Source organism: Ascaphus truei, chromosome 21 (assembly GCF_040206685.1).
Source record: "Ascaphus truei isolate aAscTru1 chromosome 21, aAscTru1.hap1, whole genome shotgun sequence".
Classification (NCBI taxonomy): domain Eukaryota; kingdom Metazoa; phylum Chordata; class Amphibia; order Anura; family Ascaphidae; genus Ascaphus; species Ascaphus truei.
The window spans coordinates 16,055,827-16,078,159 of NC_134503.1; the positions used below are offsets into that span (position 1 = coordinate 16,055,827).

General features: G+C 46.6%; 1 protein-coding gene across 3 annotated transcripts in view; it reads left to right on the forward strand.

Moving 5' to 3' along the window:
* LOC142472230 (lipocalin-like) overlaps nt 1–22,333 on the forward strand; it is a 174,600-nt gene that overhangs the window by 130,518 nt on the left and 21,749 nt on the right. Inside the window, exons 1-3 of one of the 3 annotated variants that reach the window (XM_075579133.1) lie at nt 4,912–5,065; nt 5,971–6,110; nt 8,026–8,102. The exons of the other annotated variants lie outside the window; for them this stretch is intronic. Of the exons in view, the coding sequence (XP_075435248.1) occupies nt 4,970–5,065; nt 5,971–6,110; nt 8,026–8,102 (313 nt within the window). The 5' untranslated portion in view covers nt 4,912–4,969. Of the gene's footprint in view, nt 1–4,911; nt 5,066–5,970; nt 6,111–8,025; nt 8,103–22,333 lie in introns of those variants that run through there. 3 annotated transcript variants of the gene reach the window in all.

Genomic DNA, 22,333 nt, shown 5'->3' on the forward strand with positions numbered 1-22,333 from the left:
CATTGATTGAGGGTAATATTTTTTTATGTTTTACTTGCTTAGTTTTGATTAGATTGTTTGGTTGGCATTGTGTCTTGTTGGCAATTGTTTATTTTATTTTTAACATGGATTTGGCATAGTGTTACATGATGCACAGATAAATTGCATCATGTACACACTAAAATGCAATTGTTTAATTGCCATTTGGTATATATGGATCTGTCTAAGTGCTGTTTTGTAGGGAGATGAGATATAATTTCTTTTGTTATGTACTGGTTTTATTTTCATATGCAATGTGCTGGTTTAATTTTCATATGCAATGTGTTTATTTTGAGATTGAGATTTCATGTTTGTATTTCAGCATGTTTGTGTAATCCTTAACCATTTGTATATTGGATAAATATATATATATATATATATATATATATATATATATATATATAAATTATAACCACTGTACAAATGAATGGGTGAAAGGTTAGTATCGGGGCAGGGTGGGTTAACCCCTTAAATTATTTTCGCGATTATGAACCGCTAAGTTGGTTAAGGGGTTAACTGGCATTTGAAATGTATTTTTTCTGCCAACGGAGGCCGTTTGATGATTGATTGCCAGGGGGTAAGTTGAACTCTGTTTACTTTATTGTTGTTGTTTAATGTGTTTAATAATGGGCAAATAATCTATTATCCATATCTGGATAATAGTTATTTTGCACATTACTGTACTGTATCTGTTTGGGGGGGGGGGTATTTATTGAAATGTATATGCCATTTTTTTTACATTCAGGGTTGGTTCCTTAGGTTTGCGGGGACCTCTGGAGACCATCTGAGGGCCCACGGACGCCCACAGGTACCAGGCTCTGGAACCACAGGGGACACCTGCGGGGAAGAACCGGGGGCCCCACAGCTGTGGGGGCCCCCGTGGATCCGTGAGGACATCCCGAGGGCCACAGACCCCCGTAGAAACCACCCAAGGACCCTCAGACACCTGCGAGCCCACCCGTGGTGACCCCATTTGGGGCCCACGGTGACCTGCGGAGACCAGCTAGGGGCCCATGGCGCCTGGCAGGAACCAACCGAGGGCTCCCAGGCCCCTCGGTCACTGGGGGGCCCACAGACACCCGCCAGGACCACCGGGTACTCACTGTATGTAAAAGAATAAATCATGTATTTATGGGGGGGCACAGGGGGTGGGTTATGTATTGTTGATTAAATATAGTCATGTTTATTGTGGGTAGTGGGGGTGGGGGAAGGGGTGTATTGTCCCCAAGGTTGGGTAGGTCTCCCGGGTGGGTAGGGGTGAGGGTGGTTAGGCCTCACGGGGTGGGGTAGTGGGGGAGTGTGGTTAGGCCTCACGGGGTGGGGTAGTGGGGGAGGGTGGTTAGGCCTCACGGGGTGGGGTAGTGGGGGAGGGTGGTTAGGCCTCCCGTGTGGTGGGTGAGGGTGGTTCAACCCCTTAATTACTATAACGGTTAATGACCGCTTTGGAAATTAAGGGGTTAGGGGACATTACATTGGCTATTTTTATTCTTCTGTATGTTTTGCAGCACCGGAGGCCATGGACGGTGATGAAGATGAGGATGGCCTTCATCGTGGCAGACGGGCAAGAAGGGTGAGTGCAAGATGTAATTATTTTATTTATTGTGATTAATGTATTGAAAATGGGCAAAATGCATTATTATCCATATGTGGATAATAGTAATTTTGCCCATTACTGTACTGTATGTGTTAGGGGGGGGGGCTATATTTTTTAAGTATTAAACAGTATTGTTTATTTTTTTGGGGCACACCACTGGTACCGCAGGCCCGTGGGGACATCCGGACGCCCGTGGGGGGACACCCGCGGGGTCAGCCGGGGACCACCGGACACCCACGGGACCCCCGGACACCCGCGGGGACTGCCGCGGGGTCAGCCGGAGACAACCGCCGGCCCGTTGTGTTGCGCCTGCAAAATGTAAACAAAGAAATTTTGTCCAGCTCTTTTATCACCTGCCTTTTGCTGGCATGCTTTTTTCAGCGCAACTTTCAAGTACGATAAGTTAGCGGGGCTTAGAGAACCGCATAGAAGGGCAGAAATCAGCGCATTTACAGTAGCTGATCGTACGAGCATTGTTGGACTTAGAAAAATTTCTTGAAAAACGTCAGTTTTAGAGCGCAAAGTGCCTGTTATCACAGCTCTGTGAAACGCGCAGAGTGCAATACCACGTTCTTAAAGCACTTTGCGTTCTTAAAATGACTTATTACAGCTTAGTGCATAGCCCCTATGAATTCCTTCACTCATACCCAAAATGTGAAATTCCGCTCTGCTTCCAGCCCAAACAGTTTACCAACTGTTATAACATATCATATGGATTATAAAGGTTATCACAATGTCTGCAGCGTTTTATTTCATGTTAACACATTCAGGCATACCCCGCATTAACGAATGCAATGGGTCCAGAGCATGTATGTAAAGCGAAAATGTACTATAAGTGAAGCACGACCTTTTTCCACTTATCGATGCTTCGGTATAGGTAGGGAGCGGGTATTGCTGTTCAGGGACGCGCTGACAGGCGCATGCGCGAGATGCCGTTTGCCTATTTTGCGAGGGGAATCAGTGGTCGGTAGGGCAGAATAAGTGTCCATACACGCGAAGCGAGCGTACGGAAACAGGGGTATGGGCTATTGAAATTATGTCCTTACTCGCGAGTGAGTTTCCTTAAACCAGGGTACTGTATGCCTGTACTAGAATGTTCAATTAGCAAATGCTGAATAGAAATATACATGTGTTTAGGTAGAATGCCAGGAGTCATTTTAGGATTTAGAGCCCCAATACCAGAACTCCCGGTGACAAAGTCTCTGGGTCAAACGCAGTACAATTTGTTTGTAAAGTATAGTGAGATTAGAGGGACAGGTCAGGCAGCGATATGGGAAATGGCAGCTCGGACTTTGCTGATGTATACAAAGGTCCTAGAAATAACAATGAGTAGAACAGTCTGTGCTAATGTCTCAAAACACAAGGCTGCTACCCGCAACTATGATAGAAAGAATGGTGCAGATAGCAACAATGTTATTTCACAGTGTCATTCGTAGCCATTACATACTTTAATACTGAGTTTTGCTAGTCAGCGAAATCTGTTTTTTCTCTCTTACATGTACAGGTAATCCTCGCTATCCAACATTTCACTTTACAATGAATGGCATATCCAATGCTTTACAATGCAACCCTATGGGCCGTTTTGACACCTGAATGCGTTATCCAACGTTTACCGCCACTGATTAACATGGGACTCACTTTACAACGGTTTCACTATCCAACGCTACTTTCAGAACGGATTCCGTTGGCTAACCGAGGACTGCCTGTAGTGAGGAAGAATTAGCCAAAACTCAGGAACTCCCCAATGACTCCACACAAATTCCCTTACCCAAATCTAGGGACCAACTCAAAGCCGCCTGCCTCCACCAGGACAGGGCCCAGTGAGTTGGCAGGTACCTGCTGGGTGTAGTGTGGGTGATAGTGACAAATGAAACTGCAGAGCACAGGAGATGTGACCAACATCGGCATCACTGAGCCAGCATCAGGGAGAAAGAAAAGTGCCCACAGCACATACTGTACTGGCAACTAAAGAGGGAGAGGGGGCACCTAGCGCCCGCTCTGCTCTGCCATCCAACTGCAAATATTGAGTTTAATAAAAACAGAATGTGTCGCAGAAAACCTACACTTTTTGTTGATGCCTCATTAAATAAATTACATACATACTGTACAACAATTGTAATACAAATAATAATAATAAAATGCTAACAATTTTTTTTATTATTTGTATTAAAATTGTTGTATGTATTAAAGTTGACTGTTTTATGTTTCAAACTAGTTCTCCTGTATGTATATACTGTACATTTTTTGCTAGCCATTGTATAAACCAAATGAGATTCAATTAGTAGCTAGTAGGACAACACAATGATTAGTATGCCTAAAAGTACCAGATAAGGCCAAAGTAGAATTATCAGCAACCCCTGAGGAAGCCGAATTGGATAGTAGACGAAACGCGTAGGGTTTTTTTACCCTCTGAAGACTCCATAGCTGGTAAGGAAGCGGCCAGTCCCTCGTGAGCCATAGTATCTACTGCGCGCATAGACGTGGAAGTGCCGACGGCCGTGACCAAACAACGAGGATCGGAGGATCCAGGCGGACAACGCGGACCTATATCGTGACCTTTCCTGTTCCAGAGGACTGCGGGAGTCCAAGAGTGACGAGAGTGTGCCCTTAAAGTACTCATTGTGATGTAAGAATTGGGAAAATGTTTGTGTGCCTTTTTCCTAATTGAATCCATTTGCATGTGCATTAAATTGTGTTACGCTACAGTATGTACTCCTTATGTGTTTTTTAAGAGAGAGTTATGCGTGACCAGATTATTCTCCTGCAGATATTTATGTGAGTGATTCGTTCACTTTATCACCAGCACACCACTTTCCTGGATATGTTACCCTTAACATGGGGTCGGTGGGGAATACCCTCCTTAAGCCGGGGGTCTCTATTGTAGAATTTCCTTAATTCTTTCTCCTCATCAGAACTATATCCACTCTCCTCACTCTGGGTGGCACCCATCTCAAACTCAAGTTCTCCCTGCCTTGGGTTCATCCTGGTAATACCCTTACTGGTATTACTGCCAGGAGAAGGGCAGACTGGTAGCAAAAACCAGACATGGCAACACTAACATTTTTTGGAAGGGGTGATGTGGGGATGTGCCGTTCATTGAGACGGCTCTGCTTATTTTATGTGCTGCACATATTTTTTAATATTTGAACACACAAAGTTATTATTGTTACATTGATTTTGTTTTTTCTTGTGCTACTTTCTTTTATATGTTACTTGCCAAAGCCGGCCTCTACGTCACATGATCTGGTCCCAGCTATGTGATTGTCTATCCAGCTCTGTATAAAAGTGCTCAGGAATCAGTGTGTTGCTCATATACACAGACGGAAACATCATAATACCTGGGACCAAAATTGAAGCATGAAGGGAATTTTGCTTAGTTTGAGCTTGGTGGCCCTGTTTGCCTTGTGTGCCCAGTCTGATATTCCTGTTCAACCAGACTTCCAGGATGATAAAGTAAGTACGGAAAGCTGAGGTGAGTTAGTGGTGACCAGCTAAACATAAGTGTATCCGCTCGCTACATATAAGTAAGGTTTGGCGAATTTGGTAGCCTGGGTGCAATACTGGTTATATAGATAAATAGGGGGCATGTATGACGTGTCTGCATGATGAATAGGTAAATAGCAATTTTCTCCCATGACATTTCCCAGTGATGCCATGGGTGGCTATTGAGGGGGACCCGATAACTTGCTTGTTTACCCCAGACAAAAAATAAATAAAGGAAAAAACTATAACTTTTTCAGGGGAAAGATAACGGAGCAAAAATACCATGAACCTACCCTGCAGGATCTTTATGCTATGATCATGTAAAAGAGCAGCATGGATTGCAGATCTAAATGTATATATCTCGTTAACTTTGCACATAATATACAGAACATTGAAAATATGGCAGAATGGAGATATAGTTCAATCCATGTAAAGTTCAGACTAGCTCTGCAGCTGTGCATGGGATTGTGCCGTTTATAAAAGAGGAGTCTGCCACATGGGGTATTTGTAAGCAGAACTCCAGCTAAAACATCAACTGTATTTATCAAAGAAATACAAAATCCTTCAAATAGATCTTTGCTATTGGTAGATGTAGTGCTGTCCTGCAGTCAGAAGAGCAATAACTAGCCCGATTCTCCACTGCGCTTTGTTGATACCTGTACTACAATGACTATGTAACTACATGTAACACCTTGAGAACCAGAGGGGTCTTAGACACATTGCTGTGCACTCAGGGAGTTAAAATGTGGGAGGGAAAAGGGTACGAGTCAGCTGCACTGAACCACGTTGTATCAGGTCATTGATGTCTCTGGAACCTGATGAAGGTAAATGACGGGATTATAAGAATTGTCCCTTTAATGGACCTATGGTTCTAGATTATAGGGAAGTGGTACAGCATCGCTGTGGCCTCCAACTCCAATTGGTTCAAGTCCTATAAACATCTCATGAACATGAGTGCCACTGTCATCACACAGAATGCTGATGGGAACTTGGAAGGCGTGTACACTTATCCCAAGTAAGTAAAGAAACCTTCTTATGCTGCAGCAATAAATTATCTCTTCATAGACCTGGGAGTTTCCACCAGGTTCCCCCCCCCTCCCCTGTCGGTGGCCTTCGGAGGCCCCACTCTCTCTTCCACACCTCCTCGCTTTCTCACCCACCTCTCACTATCCCCCTCCCGTCTTACGTTCTACCTCTCACTCCTCAACCTGCCCTCTCTCCCTCATTCACCTCACTCCTCTCACTGCTCCATTCTCTCTCACTTCCCCCCCCCCCCACCTACCGGACACACACATGCATCCCTCCCACATTACCCACACAATTCCACCCCTGCGATACTTCCCATACCACAATACTCACACAATACTCCCCCACACCACAATATTAAACACAATGCCCTCCCACACCACAGTATCCATACAATACCCTCCCACACCACAGTATCTACATAATACTACCACCCCCCCCACCCACAAACACACACCACAATACCCCACACAATATCCCCCACACACACCACAATACACACAAATTTACCTTTGGACTGGAAGGCCTCAAGTGGTTTTGAGTGCGGATATGGAAGTTTGACCCGACTTCCGGGGGTTGGGGGGAGGCAGAACTTCCAGCCAGGCACAGGAGGGAGGTCCAGCATGTCTTGTGGGAGAGGGGTGCCTGGCGCAGAGGTGTAGATGGGCCTGCCGCAGCAGTTGCGGGGAAGCGCTGGGGTCACCCTGCATCTGCCCAGCCCGGGACAGTTGACTCGGCACTCACCCCTTGTTGACGGCCCTGCCTCGGACCACATTACCAAGGCAATTCCATGGCCTTCATGTTATTGCAAAAGCCAGTTCCTCCTGGAAACAAACTAATAGCAGTGACATGTTTAACAGGTTCTATGCTGCACATTCTAATTTCCAACACGCGTGATGTAGCTTTTTCCTAACTACAAATTAACCTTTACATGGCTTGCTAGTATGAAGAAAAAGTTTCTAGAACAAAGAAAACGATTATTCATTCTTGAAGGTCGTTTATCTGCTGTCTGTGCACTGGGCCCAGACATCTCTCATTCCGGTGTTATTCCCGGTAGTACCACTAAAACCTTGTGTCAGCAGTTTTACAGATCATGCTAAATTAACCCTAAAATGTAAACTGAATTTTGAACCACAAAAATGTATCCACAAGTGTGTGTGTGTGTGTGTGTGTGTGTGTGTGTATGTATATATACAGCTATGTCTAAAGCAGCATGCATTGGCTTAAGGGCTGCTCATGTAATGTGAGCTTGAGACAAAAGGTGGCACTGTGTGCTCATTTGCATGTCGTTTCCCAGAATCCCTTGCTGCAGTGGAAGTGCTGTGTGCTGGGTGATAATGGTGAAAGACAGGGTTGCAGACCTGTCTAAGACATGCAGATGAACATACAGTAATATTTCCATTTGCTATATACACTCATGTGAAAAAGAAAGTACACCTCTTTGAATTCCATGGTTTTACATATCAGGACATAATAACAATCCTGTTCCTTAGCAGGTCTAAAAATTAGGTGAATACAACCTCAGATGAACAACAACACATGACATATTACACCGTGTCAAGGAGACCCAGCACTACAGGAAGATGAAAAGAAAAGGGTACTTAATCCATAGGTATCCAACGTTTCGGAGCCATCTCAGGGCCCCTTCATCAGGGAGGAGCATTGCATGTCCATTGGTTTACGATTTAATAGGGCTAGAAATGACTGATATGTACTGAGCCCCACGTTAGAACGGGCACATCCTGGGTGAGATGGGTGTCTGGGAACAAGAACAAGTAGGTTACAGGGTTGTTTTTATTTATTTATAAGCCTCTGACTACAAGGACTTACAATGGGAACTCTGAATATAGAGATTAGAGATGGAACACTCATTTACCACTGCTCCCCCTGTCATTATATTCCAGTTCGAACAGATGTCAAAAGAATACCATGATATACTTCAAGACAGACCAGCCAGGCCGCTTCTATGCTATAATGAAACGTAAGATTACAAAATCTGGTCTAGTTCATGATTATAATTTTTTTTTTAATTTGTATTTTATTGTTCTTTTTTACAAGTTTTATTTAGATGGGGGGGTACAAAAGAAAAATTAGGTGGGTGTTGGTGGGGTACATTTCCATCTTGACTTTGTAGCGCATCCATTTATTCTTTATTACACAAACCGTTGCATAATGGTTTGGTTCATATTTCCGACACATTTTTACTAGCTATAGAATGGATAGAAAGTTTTCAAACATTAGCTTCCCAATAGATCATCCATGGTACGCATATCTTTAGATAATTTTCATATCTGTCCTGGATTAAACTGGTAAGTTTTCCCATTATCATAATATAATTTAGTTTGTTTTTAACCTCTGCTATTGTCAGTGGATCGTTCTGCTTACAGTTTTTAGCTATAGCTGCCTTTGCTGAGGACAGGATATGCATCATTAATTAGTCTACATTCCTCTCTATATCCTCTATTGCAGGGATGTCAAACTCCAGTCCTCAAGGGCTGCCAACAGACCAGGTTTTCAGGATATCCCTACTTCAGCACAGCTGGTCAATTAGTGGAGTCTGAATGACTGAGCAACTAATTGTGCCGGCTGTACTTAAGTAGGGATATCCTGAAAACCTGGCCTGGTGGCGGCCCTTGAAGACTGGAGTTGGACAGTCATGGGAGAGGGGGTTTGGCCCGGGATTAAAGGTGTTACCCCCCATTTGGCCACCCCTTGCTTCCACTTGGGAAGCAAGGGGTTAACTGGACTGTGGTCCAGTAGTGTGTGTTGACCTTGCTTCAGAATCCAACTGTTTATTCCCCTGTATAAAAGTATTGTCTCATTCCAGTGTTTGCACCAACACATACACTAGGGTTGATGCAGGAGGGAAGGGATTAATGTTAATTCAGTGATTATAGCCCTTTGTTCCCTTTTCCCGCCTTTTCAGGCTCCATTTTGCAGCCTTCTACAGGTCGCCATTGAGGCTCCATGCTTTCCAATGGCAGAAGTAGCGGTTTTGGACCTGTTTTCCAGCGACGACCAGCAGGTGGCATCCGAGAGGAGGAGCGGCGGTTTCCCATTGTAAGTCAATGGGGCCATTGACTTCAATGGGGATTCCTCAACGCCGACCTCCAGGAACAGGTTGGCAGCCATCCAAACCACAGACCGCAAAAGCGGATACAATTTCTTTGAAAAGAGCTTTATCACTTGGTTCAAGTTCAACGACAAGTGGCGTGGGAATCTTAGGTTCTAGGGCACATGGGAATACAATTATTTTTGCCCCTAGCTCCTAGGCCTCCCCACACTCGACCACCACCGGGTCCGGGAATGAGGGACCCCCGCAAAGGGTCGAGAGGAGAAAGAGGGTCGCGCCATTGACTTTAATGGCGGAGCGGAGGTCCCATTGAATCCAATGGCGGCGTGCGCCCATGCATTGTCTATGGCGGCGCCGGCCATTGATTCCAATGGGGAAAAGCCGCGTGGCGTGAAAACGGCTAAGTCCGAAATGGTGAAAAGAGTAAGTCCATATCTCTGGTTCTGGAAGGACCAGAGGGCTGGGATTTGGGTGGCATGTAGCCAAGGTTCCGGCATGAATGCATGGCCATTCCAAGCCCTCTCCGATCAACCAGGTGGAGTGTGGGCAAATGTAAAGATTTTTGGTTTTTCCATAGACGTCAATGGCGGCGTCTCCCCATTGAAAGTCTATGGCGGGGAACCCCATTGACTTCAACGGCGGAGCCGCGCCATTAAAAGCCTGTGGCGGCAGAACCCATTGATTTCAATGGGGAAAGAGTGAAAAGCAGATGTTCGTTTTTAAAGGGAAGAATCCTGTATTTTAAAAGTATTTTTACCTGCATTTGTGTATCTCCGGTTCTGGGGGTCGCAGAGGGCTGAGACTTGGCCACCATGGAGGTACAGTTCCGGCAAGAAAAACTGGCAAATATCAGCCCACTGGGCCCACCAGAACCGCTTATATTAATATGTGAAGATATTAAACTATGAATGGTATTTTGGGTCTAGTATGAATACTAAGAACCCATCAGCTAGGTTAATTGGAAGGATGGCAGACCAGTTGTCGATCATAAAGCCTTTGATCAAAGGTTGACCGCCCTGATTGTTTACAGTAGGGCAGAAGAACAAAGGACCTGAGTGGTCTGTGTCATAATTCACACTTGCAGATAAGAAAGATTCTACTTCAAAGGGGTCTGCTAGCCAGTTAGGCGCCCTAAGGTTAAGAGATAGGACTGAGATGGTATATAAACAAGGCTCAGCCCTTACTCATGGTCTTTGTGATTTTCAAGATTGCTGCATGAACTACTAATCAAGATTTCTGATTATTTCATCATTCCAATTCTAAGTGCATATTTTGTCTGTTATTTGTATATCTCGTGTGTTCACCTTATTCAAGGAATAAATTATATTTTATCATATCTAGTCGTGTTCAGTTCAACCCAGGTATTTTTGGTGTATATTATAGCTTGTCATAAAGTTACAGTGACAGACACCCCTGCATAGTATTGGTTTTAGAATTAAAACTGTATCTATATTCCATGGGCAGTCTAGTCCCGTCATTCTCTTTATTAGTCTTATAATTTTTGTCCAAAATATTGCTATCTTCGGACATGTCCACCAGATATGTTTAAATGATCCTATTTGGCCACAGTTGCGCCAGCATAGGGGGGAGGAGGCAAGGAAAAACAAGTTAAGTCTGCCTGGGGTATAATACCACCTATGTAGTATCTTGAGATTGGTTTTTCGGGTTGCCGAGCACCGAGATGATCTAGCTAATCTCTCATATATATCCATCCTCTCATCTCTCTCCAATACCCGCCCAATATCAATATCATTTTCCCAGTCCAGGCCGCTTTTACTTGGTATCTCGACTTCCTGTGTAATCAGAGTCTGGTATAGTTATGCTATAGTTTCTTTATGGTATGCACTAGCTAAGTATAGTTTCTCGAAAATAGTTTGTGGTCTAAAAACATCCTGTGCGGGTGTGTAAGAGACGTGTTCAGGTACGCAATGGAGACCGTTTAAAGTTGAAATTAAATTAGGCTTTATTGCGCCTGTTCCTTTAACACAGCAAAACATATGAAAATAAGCCAAACAAAAACCTACTCCGCTTTGGAGAATATCTACACATGTTGGTCAGCCTTCTCTACCTGGGTGGTTAGCTAAGCTATTTACCAGCCCAAATATATATATATATATATATATATATATATATATATATATATATACAGCTATATTTGCATATATATATATATATATATATATATATATATACATACATATATACATATATACATATATACATGCTATATATATATATGTATATATATATATAGCAACTGTAAATATTCCTGTATATTCATTTGCATGTCTTAGACAGGTCTGCAACACTGTCTTTCACCATTATCACCCAGCACTTCCACTGCAGCAAGGGATTCTGAGAAATGACATGCAAATGAACACAAAGTGCCACCTTTTATCTCTGTCAGGACAAGCTCACCACAAACGAGGCGGGACCGCGGTGCTGAGGTGGGATAGGATATAACGCCACCCACAGCCACGAGGGCACGTCTTGAGAGTAGAGTGGTCCGGGAGTCCGAGTCGGGGTAGGGGAGGTACGGATGGTAGAGGGTGCTGTTCGCCAAGTCCGGGGTTAGAGAAAAGGACGTAATCGTTTACCGTTTGCCGGGTTCGGGGTGCCAGAGGTGCGGAGAGTCGTATTGCCGTATGCCAGGTTCGGGATGCCAGAGGTGCGGATAGTCGCAGAGGAAGCCGGTTCGGTACACGAGGAAGACTGCAAAACAAGACAGGACAAGACAGGACTAGGGAGGCAGAGAGTGATGAGAACAACTGGTTCTATGCTCAGCCGACGAGTTAATGAAGCTGCAGGGTATATATAGGCAAGAGGTCCAATGGCAGAGTAGCAAGGTGGGGGGGTGTGAATGGGCCAGGCTGAGGCAGGGATAGGTCCAGAGGAGCTCCTGGAGGTGGGACTATAAGAAAGGGTACATTTGATTGCAGCATTACAAAGAGGAGATGTGCCTTTAAGAGGCTGGAGCGCCTCCGTGTTGCCGCGCCTCCGTGTGGCCGTACCAGCGGGCACATGACCGGGCACACGCCCAGACCCGGCACTATAAGGGGAGCGCTGACGTGCGCGCGCGCCTAGGCAAGATGGCGATCGGCGTCCTGGAGGGAGGATCGCTGCAAGGCGCGGGAGAGCCCGGGGGAACCGCGGGTAAGTGGGGAGCACGCCGAGGGTGGCGTGACTCCCAGGTCGTTACAGTACCCCCCCCTTCAGGGGCGACCTCCGGGCGTCCATGACATGGCTTGGAGGGATTCCTACGATGGAAAGCCTGGACGAGTCGAGGTGCGTGGAGATCCCGGTGGGGAATCCATGAACGTTCCTCTGGTCCGAACCCCCTCCAGTGGACCAGGTATTGTCCTCCTCCTCTGGAAATCCTAGAATCCAGGATAGACTGAACCTCGTACTCCTGTTGACCTTGGATCAGAAGAGGAAGTGGAGGAGAAGTGGTCTTAGAAAAGCGAGGACTCTGAAATGCTGGTTTAAGCAAAGATACATGGAAGACTGAAGGAATCTTCATCGAGGGTGGAAGGCGCAGGCGATAAGCCACAGGATTAATCCTCCTGACCACGGGAAAGGGACAGAGGAACTTGGGTGCTAGCTTCATGGTAGGAACCTTTAGTCGGATATTCCTGGAAGAAAGCCAAACCCTGTCTCCTGGAGCGAACTCCGGGACCTGCCGTCGAAGGCGGTCTGCCTGGAGTTTCTGTCTCCCTGTGGCCACCTTTAAATTCTCCTGAATCCTCCTCCATAAGTCTTTCAGCCGGGAGATGCGCTTGTCAACCGCTGGTACTCCTGAGGATAGAGGGGAGAAGGGTAAACGGGAAGGATGAAAGCCACAATTTATAAAGAAGGGAGATTCTTGAGTGGAGTCATTGCGAAGGGAGCTAAGAGCAAACTCGGCCCAAGGAAGCAGATCCACCCAGTCATCCTGTGTATCGGTAATAAAACTTCGAAGGTATTGTTCCAGGTTTTGGTTGGCCCTCTCCCTCTGCCCATTGGTCTGTGGGTGGTATCCAGAGGAGAATTGCAGTGAAATACCCAATTTTCGAGAAAAGGCTCGCCAAAATCTTGACACAAATTGGGACCTTCGATCAGAAACGATGGTTGAGGGCACCCCATGAAGACGAAAAATTTCCTGGACGAAAACATCCGCAAGCCTAAAGGAATTCGGAAGACCCCTCAAGGGAACAAGGTGCGTCTGTTTGGAAAAACGATCAATTACCACAAGGATAGTATTCATCCCTTTGGAGGTTGGGAGCTCTACGATGAAATCCATAGAAATATGGTTCCAAGGCCGGTCTGGAATGGGTAAAGGAAGGAGAAGACCTGCTGGTCTGACCCGGGGTACTTTATTGTGAGCGCATGTGCCACACGCTCTTACAAACTCCTCCACATCCTTAGCCCTCTCTGGCCACCAGAAGGTACGCTGGACAAGGTCGTTGGTTTTCCGTATCCCTGGATGTCCTGCCGATTTAGAGGAATGGCACCACTCGAGGACTCTCTTGCAATGTTGGGGTGCCGTGTAGAGTCTTCCCTCGGGAACCTTGAACCCCATCGGAGCCCGTGATTGCTCGGATCGAATCTTGTCCATGATATCAAAGGAGTTGGCGGACACAATACATTTAGAGGGAATTATCGTCTCTAGCTGCTCTTCAGACCTATCCTCTGCAAGGAACTGTCGAGACAGGGCATCCGCCTTCAGATTTTTGGAGCCAGGAATGAAGGAGATGAGGTAATTGAACCGTGAAAAGAATAGTGCCCAGCGGGCTCGTCGAGCACTCAAACGACGTGCCCCTTCTAAGTAGAGGAGGTTCTTATGGTCTGTAAGGATGGTTATGGGAGTTTCCGTGCCTTCTAAGAGGTGTCTCCATTCTTCTAATGCCAACTTGATTGCCAAGAGCTCTCGGTTACCGACATCGTAATTCCGTTCTGCGGAAGAGAATTTCTTCGAAAAGAAGGCACATGGGTGTAACCTGGCTAAGGGAGAAGTCCTTTGGGACAGGACAGCCCCAGCCCCGATGTCAGAGGCATCTACTTCCAGAGTAAATGGAAGTTTAGGGTCTGGGTGGGTGAGGATAGGGGCAGACACAAAAGCCTTTTTTAGAAGATTAAATGCCCGTATGGCGGTTTCGGACCATGATGAGGGATCTGCACTTTTCTTGGTTAGAGCAGTGATGGGAGATACCGTAGAAGAAAAATTGCGAATTAATCGCCGGTAATAGTTTGCAAAACCTAGAAAGCGTTGCACGGCTTTGAGGGTGATCGGACGGGGCCAGTCCAAAATGGCCTTAAGTTTTTCTGGATCCATATTGAAGCCGGAGTCAGAGATAATGTATCCCAGAAATGCCACGGACGTCAGATGGAACTGGCATTTCTCCAATTTCGCAAAGAGATGGTTCTCCCGGAGGCGTAACAGCACCTGTTGAACGTGTTTGATGTGTTCTTGGGTGGATTTAGAAAAGATTAGGATGTCATCTAAGTAGACGATAAGGAATTTGTTAAGAATGTCCCTGAAAATCTCATTGACAAAATCCTGAAAGACTGCTGGTGCGTTGCACAGACCAAACGGCATGACCAGGTATTCATAGTGGCCGTCATGGGTGTTAAAAGCAGTCTTCCACTCGTCCCCCTCACGTATCCTTACTAGATTGTAGGCACCTCTTAGATCCAGTTTGGAAAAAATAGTAGCTCCCTGAAGGTGGTCGAAGAGTTCCGATATCAAGGTCAGCGGGTAGCGGTTCTTGCGCGTGATGTTATTCAAACCCCGGTAATCGATGCATGGATGAAGAGAACCGTCCTTTTTTTTTTACGAAAAAGAAGCCTGCTCCGACTGGGGAGGAAGATTTTCGGATGAAACCCCTCTCTAAATTCTCTGCAATGTAAGTGTTCATGGCTTTAGTCTCTGGGAGAGAGAGTGGGTAGGAACGTCCCCTGGGAAAAGTTGCCCCGGGCAGCAGGTCAATCGGGCAGTCGAAAGGTCGGTGCGGAGGTAGTACCTCGGATCGTGCTTTGTCGAACACATCGCGGAATTCCAAATACACAGAAGGCAAGGAGTCGACCTTCTCTGGCAGGGTACACAACCCACCAACCTTCTGGAATATCCTAGTACAGGTCTTGGCACATGGAGCACCCCACTGGATGGGTTCCCGATCTGTCCAGTCGATGCAAGGATTATGGACTTGGAGCCAAGGAAGACCCAAAATCAACTCAACAGAGGGAGTGTGGATAACATCGAGGGTAATGATCTCCGTATGAACGTCGACGAACTGTAGCAGGAGAGGCACCGTCTGTAGCGTGATGAATGCCAGCTGTAGGGGTCGATCGTCAATGGCCTCCAGACCCACTGGCGTCCTCTTACTGATAAGTTGAATATTCTTCCGTCTAGCAAAGGTTTGATCGATGAAATTGCCTGCGGAACCGGAGTCTATGAATGCCCGTGCTTGAGTATGAAACCCCTCTCCAGACAGTGTTACTGGCAACAGTATCCTGGTGGGAAGGACGTCTTTGATGATGGGAGAAAGGGACAGTATTCCCAACGAGACTCTCCGGGATCTCATTGGGAGTTGGCGTTTCCCAGCTTGTGGGGACACTGGAGTACTAAGTGACCGGAATTGCCACAGTACATGCAGAGACCGGCATTGCGCCGGCGTTGTTTCTCGGCAGAAGACAGCTTATTACCTCCCAACTTCATTGGTTCCGGGACGTCCCAGGATGGAGGTGTTGGAGGCACGAACGATGGGGCAAGGGGCCTTGAAACCCGTTGACAGTAACGAGAACGTTCAGTCTTCCGCTCCTGCAGATGCTGGTCCACTCGAATGCACAGACCGATCAAATCCTCTAGGTCAGTGGGACGTTCCCGCGCCGCGAGCTCATCCTTTAGGGATTCTGACAGATCTTGCCAAAACGCCGAAGATAGTGCTTCATTGTTCCATCCCGTCTCAGCAGCAAGGGTGCGGAACTCCACAGCGTACCGGGCGACGGAACGATCTGCCTGGGTTATGTGGTGGAGAGAAGAAGCTGCCGTTAATTGCCGTGCAGGGTTGTCGAAGACTCTTCGGAACTCATGGGCGAAGAGGTCGATGTCCTGTGTGATGGGCCCTTGTTGCTCCCAGATGGGAGAAGCCCAGGCCAGCGCCTCGTCGGTGAGAAGAGCCACGATATAGCCGACCTTAGAAATGGAAGAGACAAAACGAGAGGGCGAAAGTCGGAATTGGATGAAACATTGATTAAGGAAACCCCTACATCCTTGGGGATCCCCAGCATAGCTTTTGGGAGCAGGAATACGGGGTTCCAAAGCAAACGGAGGTGCTGGAAAGGCTGTTGCGGAGGCTGTGGGAGCCATGGGTGAAGGTTCCCGACTGGAAGCTCGGACTTGAACGGTAAGGGAATGGAGGCTCTGCTGAAACATATCCATCCGCCTATCAGCTTGTTCCAGATAAGTCTCTAGCCTGGTGAATAGATTCGTGTTGGAATTTAAAGTACGCTCCACCTCAGCGGGGTCCATGTTTGTTGGGCTGAGCATAATGTCAGGACGAGCTCACCACAAACGAGGCGGGACCGCGGTGCTGAGGTGGGATAGGATATAACGCCACCCACAGCCACGAGGGCACGTCTTGAGAGTAGAGTGGTCCGGGAGTCCGAGTCGGGGCAGGAGAGGTACGGATGGTAGAGGGTGCTGTTCGCCAAGTCCGGGGTTAGAGAGGACGTAATCGTTTACCGTTTGCCGGGTTCGGGGTGCCAGAGGTGCGGAGAGTCGTATTGCCGTATGCCAGGTTCGGGATGCCAGAGGTGCGGATAGTCGTAGAGGAAGCCGGTTCGGTACACGAGGAAGACTGCAAAACAAGACAGGACAAGACAGGACTAGGGAGGCAGAGAGTGATGAGAACAACTGGTTCTATGCTCAGCCGACGAGTTAATGAAGCTGCAGGATATATATAGGCAAGAGGGTCCAATGGCAGAGTAGCAAGGTGGGGGTGTGTGAATGGGCCAGGCTGAGGCAGGGATAGGTCCAGAGGAGCTCCTGGAGGAGGGACTAGAAGAAAGGGTACATTTGATTGCAGCATTACAAAGAGGAGATGTGCCTTTAAGAGGCTGGAGCGCCTCCGTGTGGCCGTACCTGCGGGCGCGTGACCGGGCACACGCCCAGACCCGGCACTATAAGGGGAGCGCTGACGTGCGCGCGCGCGCCTAGGCAAGATGGCGATCGGCGTCCTGGAGGGAGGATCGCTGCGAGGCGCGGGAGAGCCCGGGGGAACCGCGGGTAAGTGGGGAGCACGCCGAGGGCGGCGTGACTCCCAGGTCGTTACAATCTCATGCTCACATTACATGAGCAACCCTTAGCCAATGCATATACAGGCATACCCCGCATTAACGTACGCAATGGGACCGGAGCATGTATGTAAAGTGAAAATGTACTTAAAGTGAAGCACTGCCTTTTTCCACTTATCAATGCATGTACTGTTCTGCAATCGTCATATACGTGCATAACTGATGTAAATAACGCATTTGTAACAGGCTCTATAGTCTCCCCGCTTGTGCACAGCTTCGGTACAGGTAGGGAGCCAGTATTGCTGTTCAGAACGTGCTGACAGGTGCATGCGCGAGCTGCTGTTTGCCTTTTGAGCGAAATGTACTTACTCGCGAGTGTACTTAAAGTGAGTGTCCTTAAAGCGGGGTATGCCTGTAATACATGTCTGTGAGTGGGTTTACTGACATTGCATCTCCCAAGCCCTTGCTTAAAAGCTGTGTCTAAAGCAGCATGCATTGGCTAAGGGTTGCTCATGTAATGTGAGCATGAGTTAAAAGATGGCACTGTGTGCTCATTTGCATGTCATTTCCCAGAATCCCTTGCTGCAGTGGAAGTGCTGTGTGCTGGGTGATAATGGTGAAAGACAGGTTTGCAGACCTGTCTGAGACATGCAATGAATATACAGGAATATTTACAGTTGCTTTATGCTTTACTGTGGATGGTTTTGGTCACTTTTTTTTACCCACCATAACCTTAATAAATGTGGTGATATATATAGATATAGATATATATAAAAACCCTGTCTTCCCATATGAGAAGGCACAAAAGCAAAAATAGCAAAAAGACATGTATTAGCAGTGACAAAACTGCACACTATAAACCCAACGTTTCGGTCCTGGCAGGACCTTCCTCAGGGAGGTGCTACCAGACAATGACACCCAGAGAACATATATACCCCATAGTTCACCATGTGAGGACAATTAGAGGCAGCTAATTGTACAATCCTGGAGCTCCAAGAGTGCAATCAGTGTATGAGGTAGCATGGCGGCCATCTTGGAAATCAGGAGACAGAGCAATGCATGCTATCGCACATGTGCAGATGAGTACAGGGTCGCCCGGTGGACAAATAAATCCTAGCGTCCAATGTTGCTAGGAAACGCATGTGTGGCGTCATGAAGTCCTGGGAAGTCAGCTCAAAGTGAAGTTGCGCATTTGCAAGGCTCTGTGACAGCACCAGAACGTCACGCCGATCTGGTACCCCATTCAGTGTCAATTGCATCAGAGTGGCAGCTCCCTAGAGAAAATGACAGTTAAGGAACAAGTGAATCAACACATAAGGGGACTAAAAACAATTTCCAGAGCCGAGAGTGACTGTTTAGATGGCAAGGGGAGGAAGGGAAAGGGGAGGGAGGGAAAGGGGAGGGAGGGATAACAAGGGAAAGGAGTAGGTAGAGCAAAAACATGCATATAAATTAGGCAATTGCAAATGGCATACTGGTTAAATATTAATATTCAGTACTGCACCATTGGGGAACAATAATGCAAAGTTCCTGCAATGGAAACCTAATTATGAGCATCTATGCATTAATGAAGAGAAAAGGACACAGAACAAAAATTCAAAAGATGCAATCACAAAAAACATCCTACTTTGAAATCTTCATTTAGTCCTCGCGGAGCCATTGTGTTCAGTTCAAAAATCATGCGAGTTTCAAGTTGTAACAGCAATTTGCCCCTGTCTCCTCCACGGGGGCCAGCATGTGCTTGCATGATGGGCATGCATCTTAGTGTTGCCAAGCTACTGTATTCTTGTGATCTTTAAAATGTCTCGCTACCGGTTGCAGTTTGAGATCCTCATTATTCATACTGTCAAGTAATGCCTTCCTGATGGAGGAGCGGTGCAAGCTCATACGCTCCTTCAACATACGTGTGGTTTTACCAATATAATTAAGGTCACATGGACAACGGATGATGTATACAACGAATTTACTCTCACAATTCATGTAATCCTTTATTTTAATGGCTTTTCCACTGTGAGCTTGCACCGCTCCTCCATCAGGAAGGCATTACTCCGAGGAGACCACTCACACAGGGGGCTGGCAGCACTCGCACAGGAGGCTGGCGGCACTCGCACAGGAGGCTGGCGGCACTCGCACAGGAGGCTGGCGACTGAACTCACACAGGGGGCTGGCGGCACTCGCACAGGGGGCGGCTGTTCTTCACCTGGAACCTGAGGCTTAAATGTGTGAACCCATGAGAGGCATCAGTCAAGATCTGGGGACGCCGGAGGGTCTGGTTCCGGTGGCCTGATACATCGCCCGGAACAACACACCTTGCTTAAAGGGGCGGAATCCTTGTTAATTGATGCACCTATCACGATCGAGGCACTCTAGTATAATAGCACTGCCATTACTGTTCAGGGACATTCCCTTTGATAAAGTTGCATTTGTTGCGACGAAACGCGTCAGGGACGTACCTCGCGACATCGCGTCATCACGCTGCGTGCACTCTTTACGGCCAGAGAGTGCAGGACGAAATATCGAGGCCAACTCTGATACCACATTATATGGAGGACTTTGAGTGAATTTGAACGCTGTCGGGTGCCCTGTTCCAGTTGGTGTTGGACTGCATACCTGTCATCAGATGTTACCTGCCTCGGTGGTGATTATATATCACAAATTGCCTTAATATCACTTATATATTGTGAGTGTTTTTAATCCCCCCACCATTCCCTCCCCATATTAAATGTTACAGTGTTACACTATGGGGCGTGCGCTCTCTATTTGTTTGTTCTTATAGATTTCATATTGGAATTGGTTCTTCCATTTGAGAGCTGCCGTGGACCCTTGGATTCTGTACATCATCCTGTTGTCACCTTTCAGGACTTACCTCAGGGTTTGGACATTTGCACTCGGACTATTTATTATTAATATTTTTTATATGTACACATTTTTTGTATTAGAGTGTTTATTATAGTTTGTAATCAATTTATTAGTTTGGGAATATTACTATTTATATATATATATATATTTTTTGGGGGTTATTTGAATCAATTTGATATTATCTTATATTTATTATTGTTTCACGATTGGCGCTACTTTTCACTCCTTTTCTGTACGTATATATATATATATACACATATATATATATATATACATACACATATATACAGCTATACAACAGTCTCATAAGAAAGTCTTATCTGTTTCTTGTAGCTGTAGGGGAAGGCCTCTCTGCTCTCCTGGTGTCTGCACTCTTGTGTGCTATGACAATGTCTGTCCAGGCATAGAGGTCTGCTTCCCTTTATCTTGCTGCCAGTCTGCAATCTCTTTGCAGCTCAAGACATCTGTCCTTCCTGGGTCAGCCCCAATTGTGAGACTAAGGAATCCTTTTCCTGTGTCTCACATGACACAATTTCACAGAGAGCTCTAATCAGCCAGGTGATGTTGGGTAATTGCTGGTATGCAATTAACCAGCACACTGCTGGATCAGAGCCACGTTTCTTTAACAGGGATAAGTCCCTGTTACAGGATTGTATTGAGTTGACAATACCTTAACTGAAAATATTGGTACATATGCATGTCTGATAGGGCAAACTCTTCCTTTATTTCCTTGAATGTTTTTATCCCAGAATTGGGTTCAGGGGTGAGGGACTAGACGAGACAGATTTAGCGCTACAGTGTTTATCCCATAGTTTTAGAGAGTGTGAGATCACTGGTTGTGTTTTGATAGTCTCTGGCCTCATCTCTCTCCTTAACCATAGTAATGTCGCCATGTCTTTCGTCTGGGCTTCCGCTTCTTCTATGTCTACCCATTGTCTCGTCCCTCCTTGTAAGGAATCGGGGAACACGTCCTTTGCGACATGTTCCCTCCTTACCTGCATCCACACAGCCTTCCACTTCTGCACCGGTGCGCACACGCACCCCCGCTCTGTTTACAGAGCGCACGCACACACGCGCACACGCGCAGCTCTTATACCCTTCCCACGGAGCTTGGCTCCGCACCCTCAGTCACGTGAGCGCGCGGCGCGACCATGTGCACCACTGCGCGACAAGTAATCAGTGTCCCACTTGTCTCCTGTGCCTATCGCGGCTCCCGCTGGGGCCGCGCCTCCGCTCCGCCTCCCTTGCGATTGGTTCCTGCTACTCTCAAATATCCTGTTTAGTCTTTCCTGCTTTGCTGAGCATAACGAAGTGTAGCCTTGTGCGTATCCAGTGTTTTGCCTTGCCCTTGTCCAGTCTTGTCTTGTCTTTCAGCTTGTCTCTTCGTGTACAGACCCGGCTTGTTTGTGAACCTTCTCTGGCTTTTAACCCCTTTCTGCCATGCCATATAAACTTTGTTATTTCCTTTTCTAGCTCTTTGATATCTTTTTGTGGAACTGTAATGGGTTGTACCTGAAATAGATACAACATCCTGGGTAGTGTATTCATTTCCATTGATGCTATTCTGCCTGTCCCAAATCCCCAAGTCTTTTTTCACCTCTTTAAAAAGTCCAAGGAAGTTTGCCCCATAAAGTCTATCGTATGTCCCTGTTATATAAACTCCCAAATATTTGATCTGATCTGGCTTCCATTGTACTGTATGGAGAATTGTTGTTTCATAGCTAGCTTGTCTTCTGCTGGGATATGTATGCTTAGGGCCTCTGACTTGGTGCGGTTTATTTTGACATTTTAGTAGATACCGAATTTTTCTACTGTGTCGAATAATTTTTGTAATGACTTTTTGGGGTTTGTAAGTGAGAACAGAACATCGTCTGCAAACAGAGACACCTTGTAGTCTCTATCACCTATTGTTACTCCCTTTATTGTGTGATTCCTTCTAATTTTAGCCGCCAGTGCCTCTATACACAGAGCAAACAGCAGTGGGGACAGGGGGCATCCTTGACGAGTGC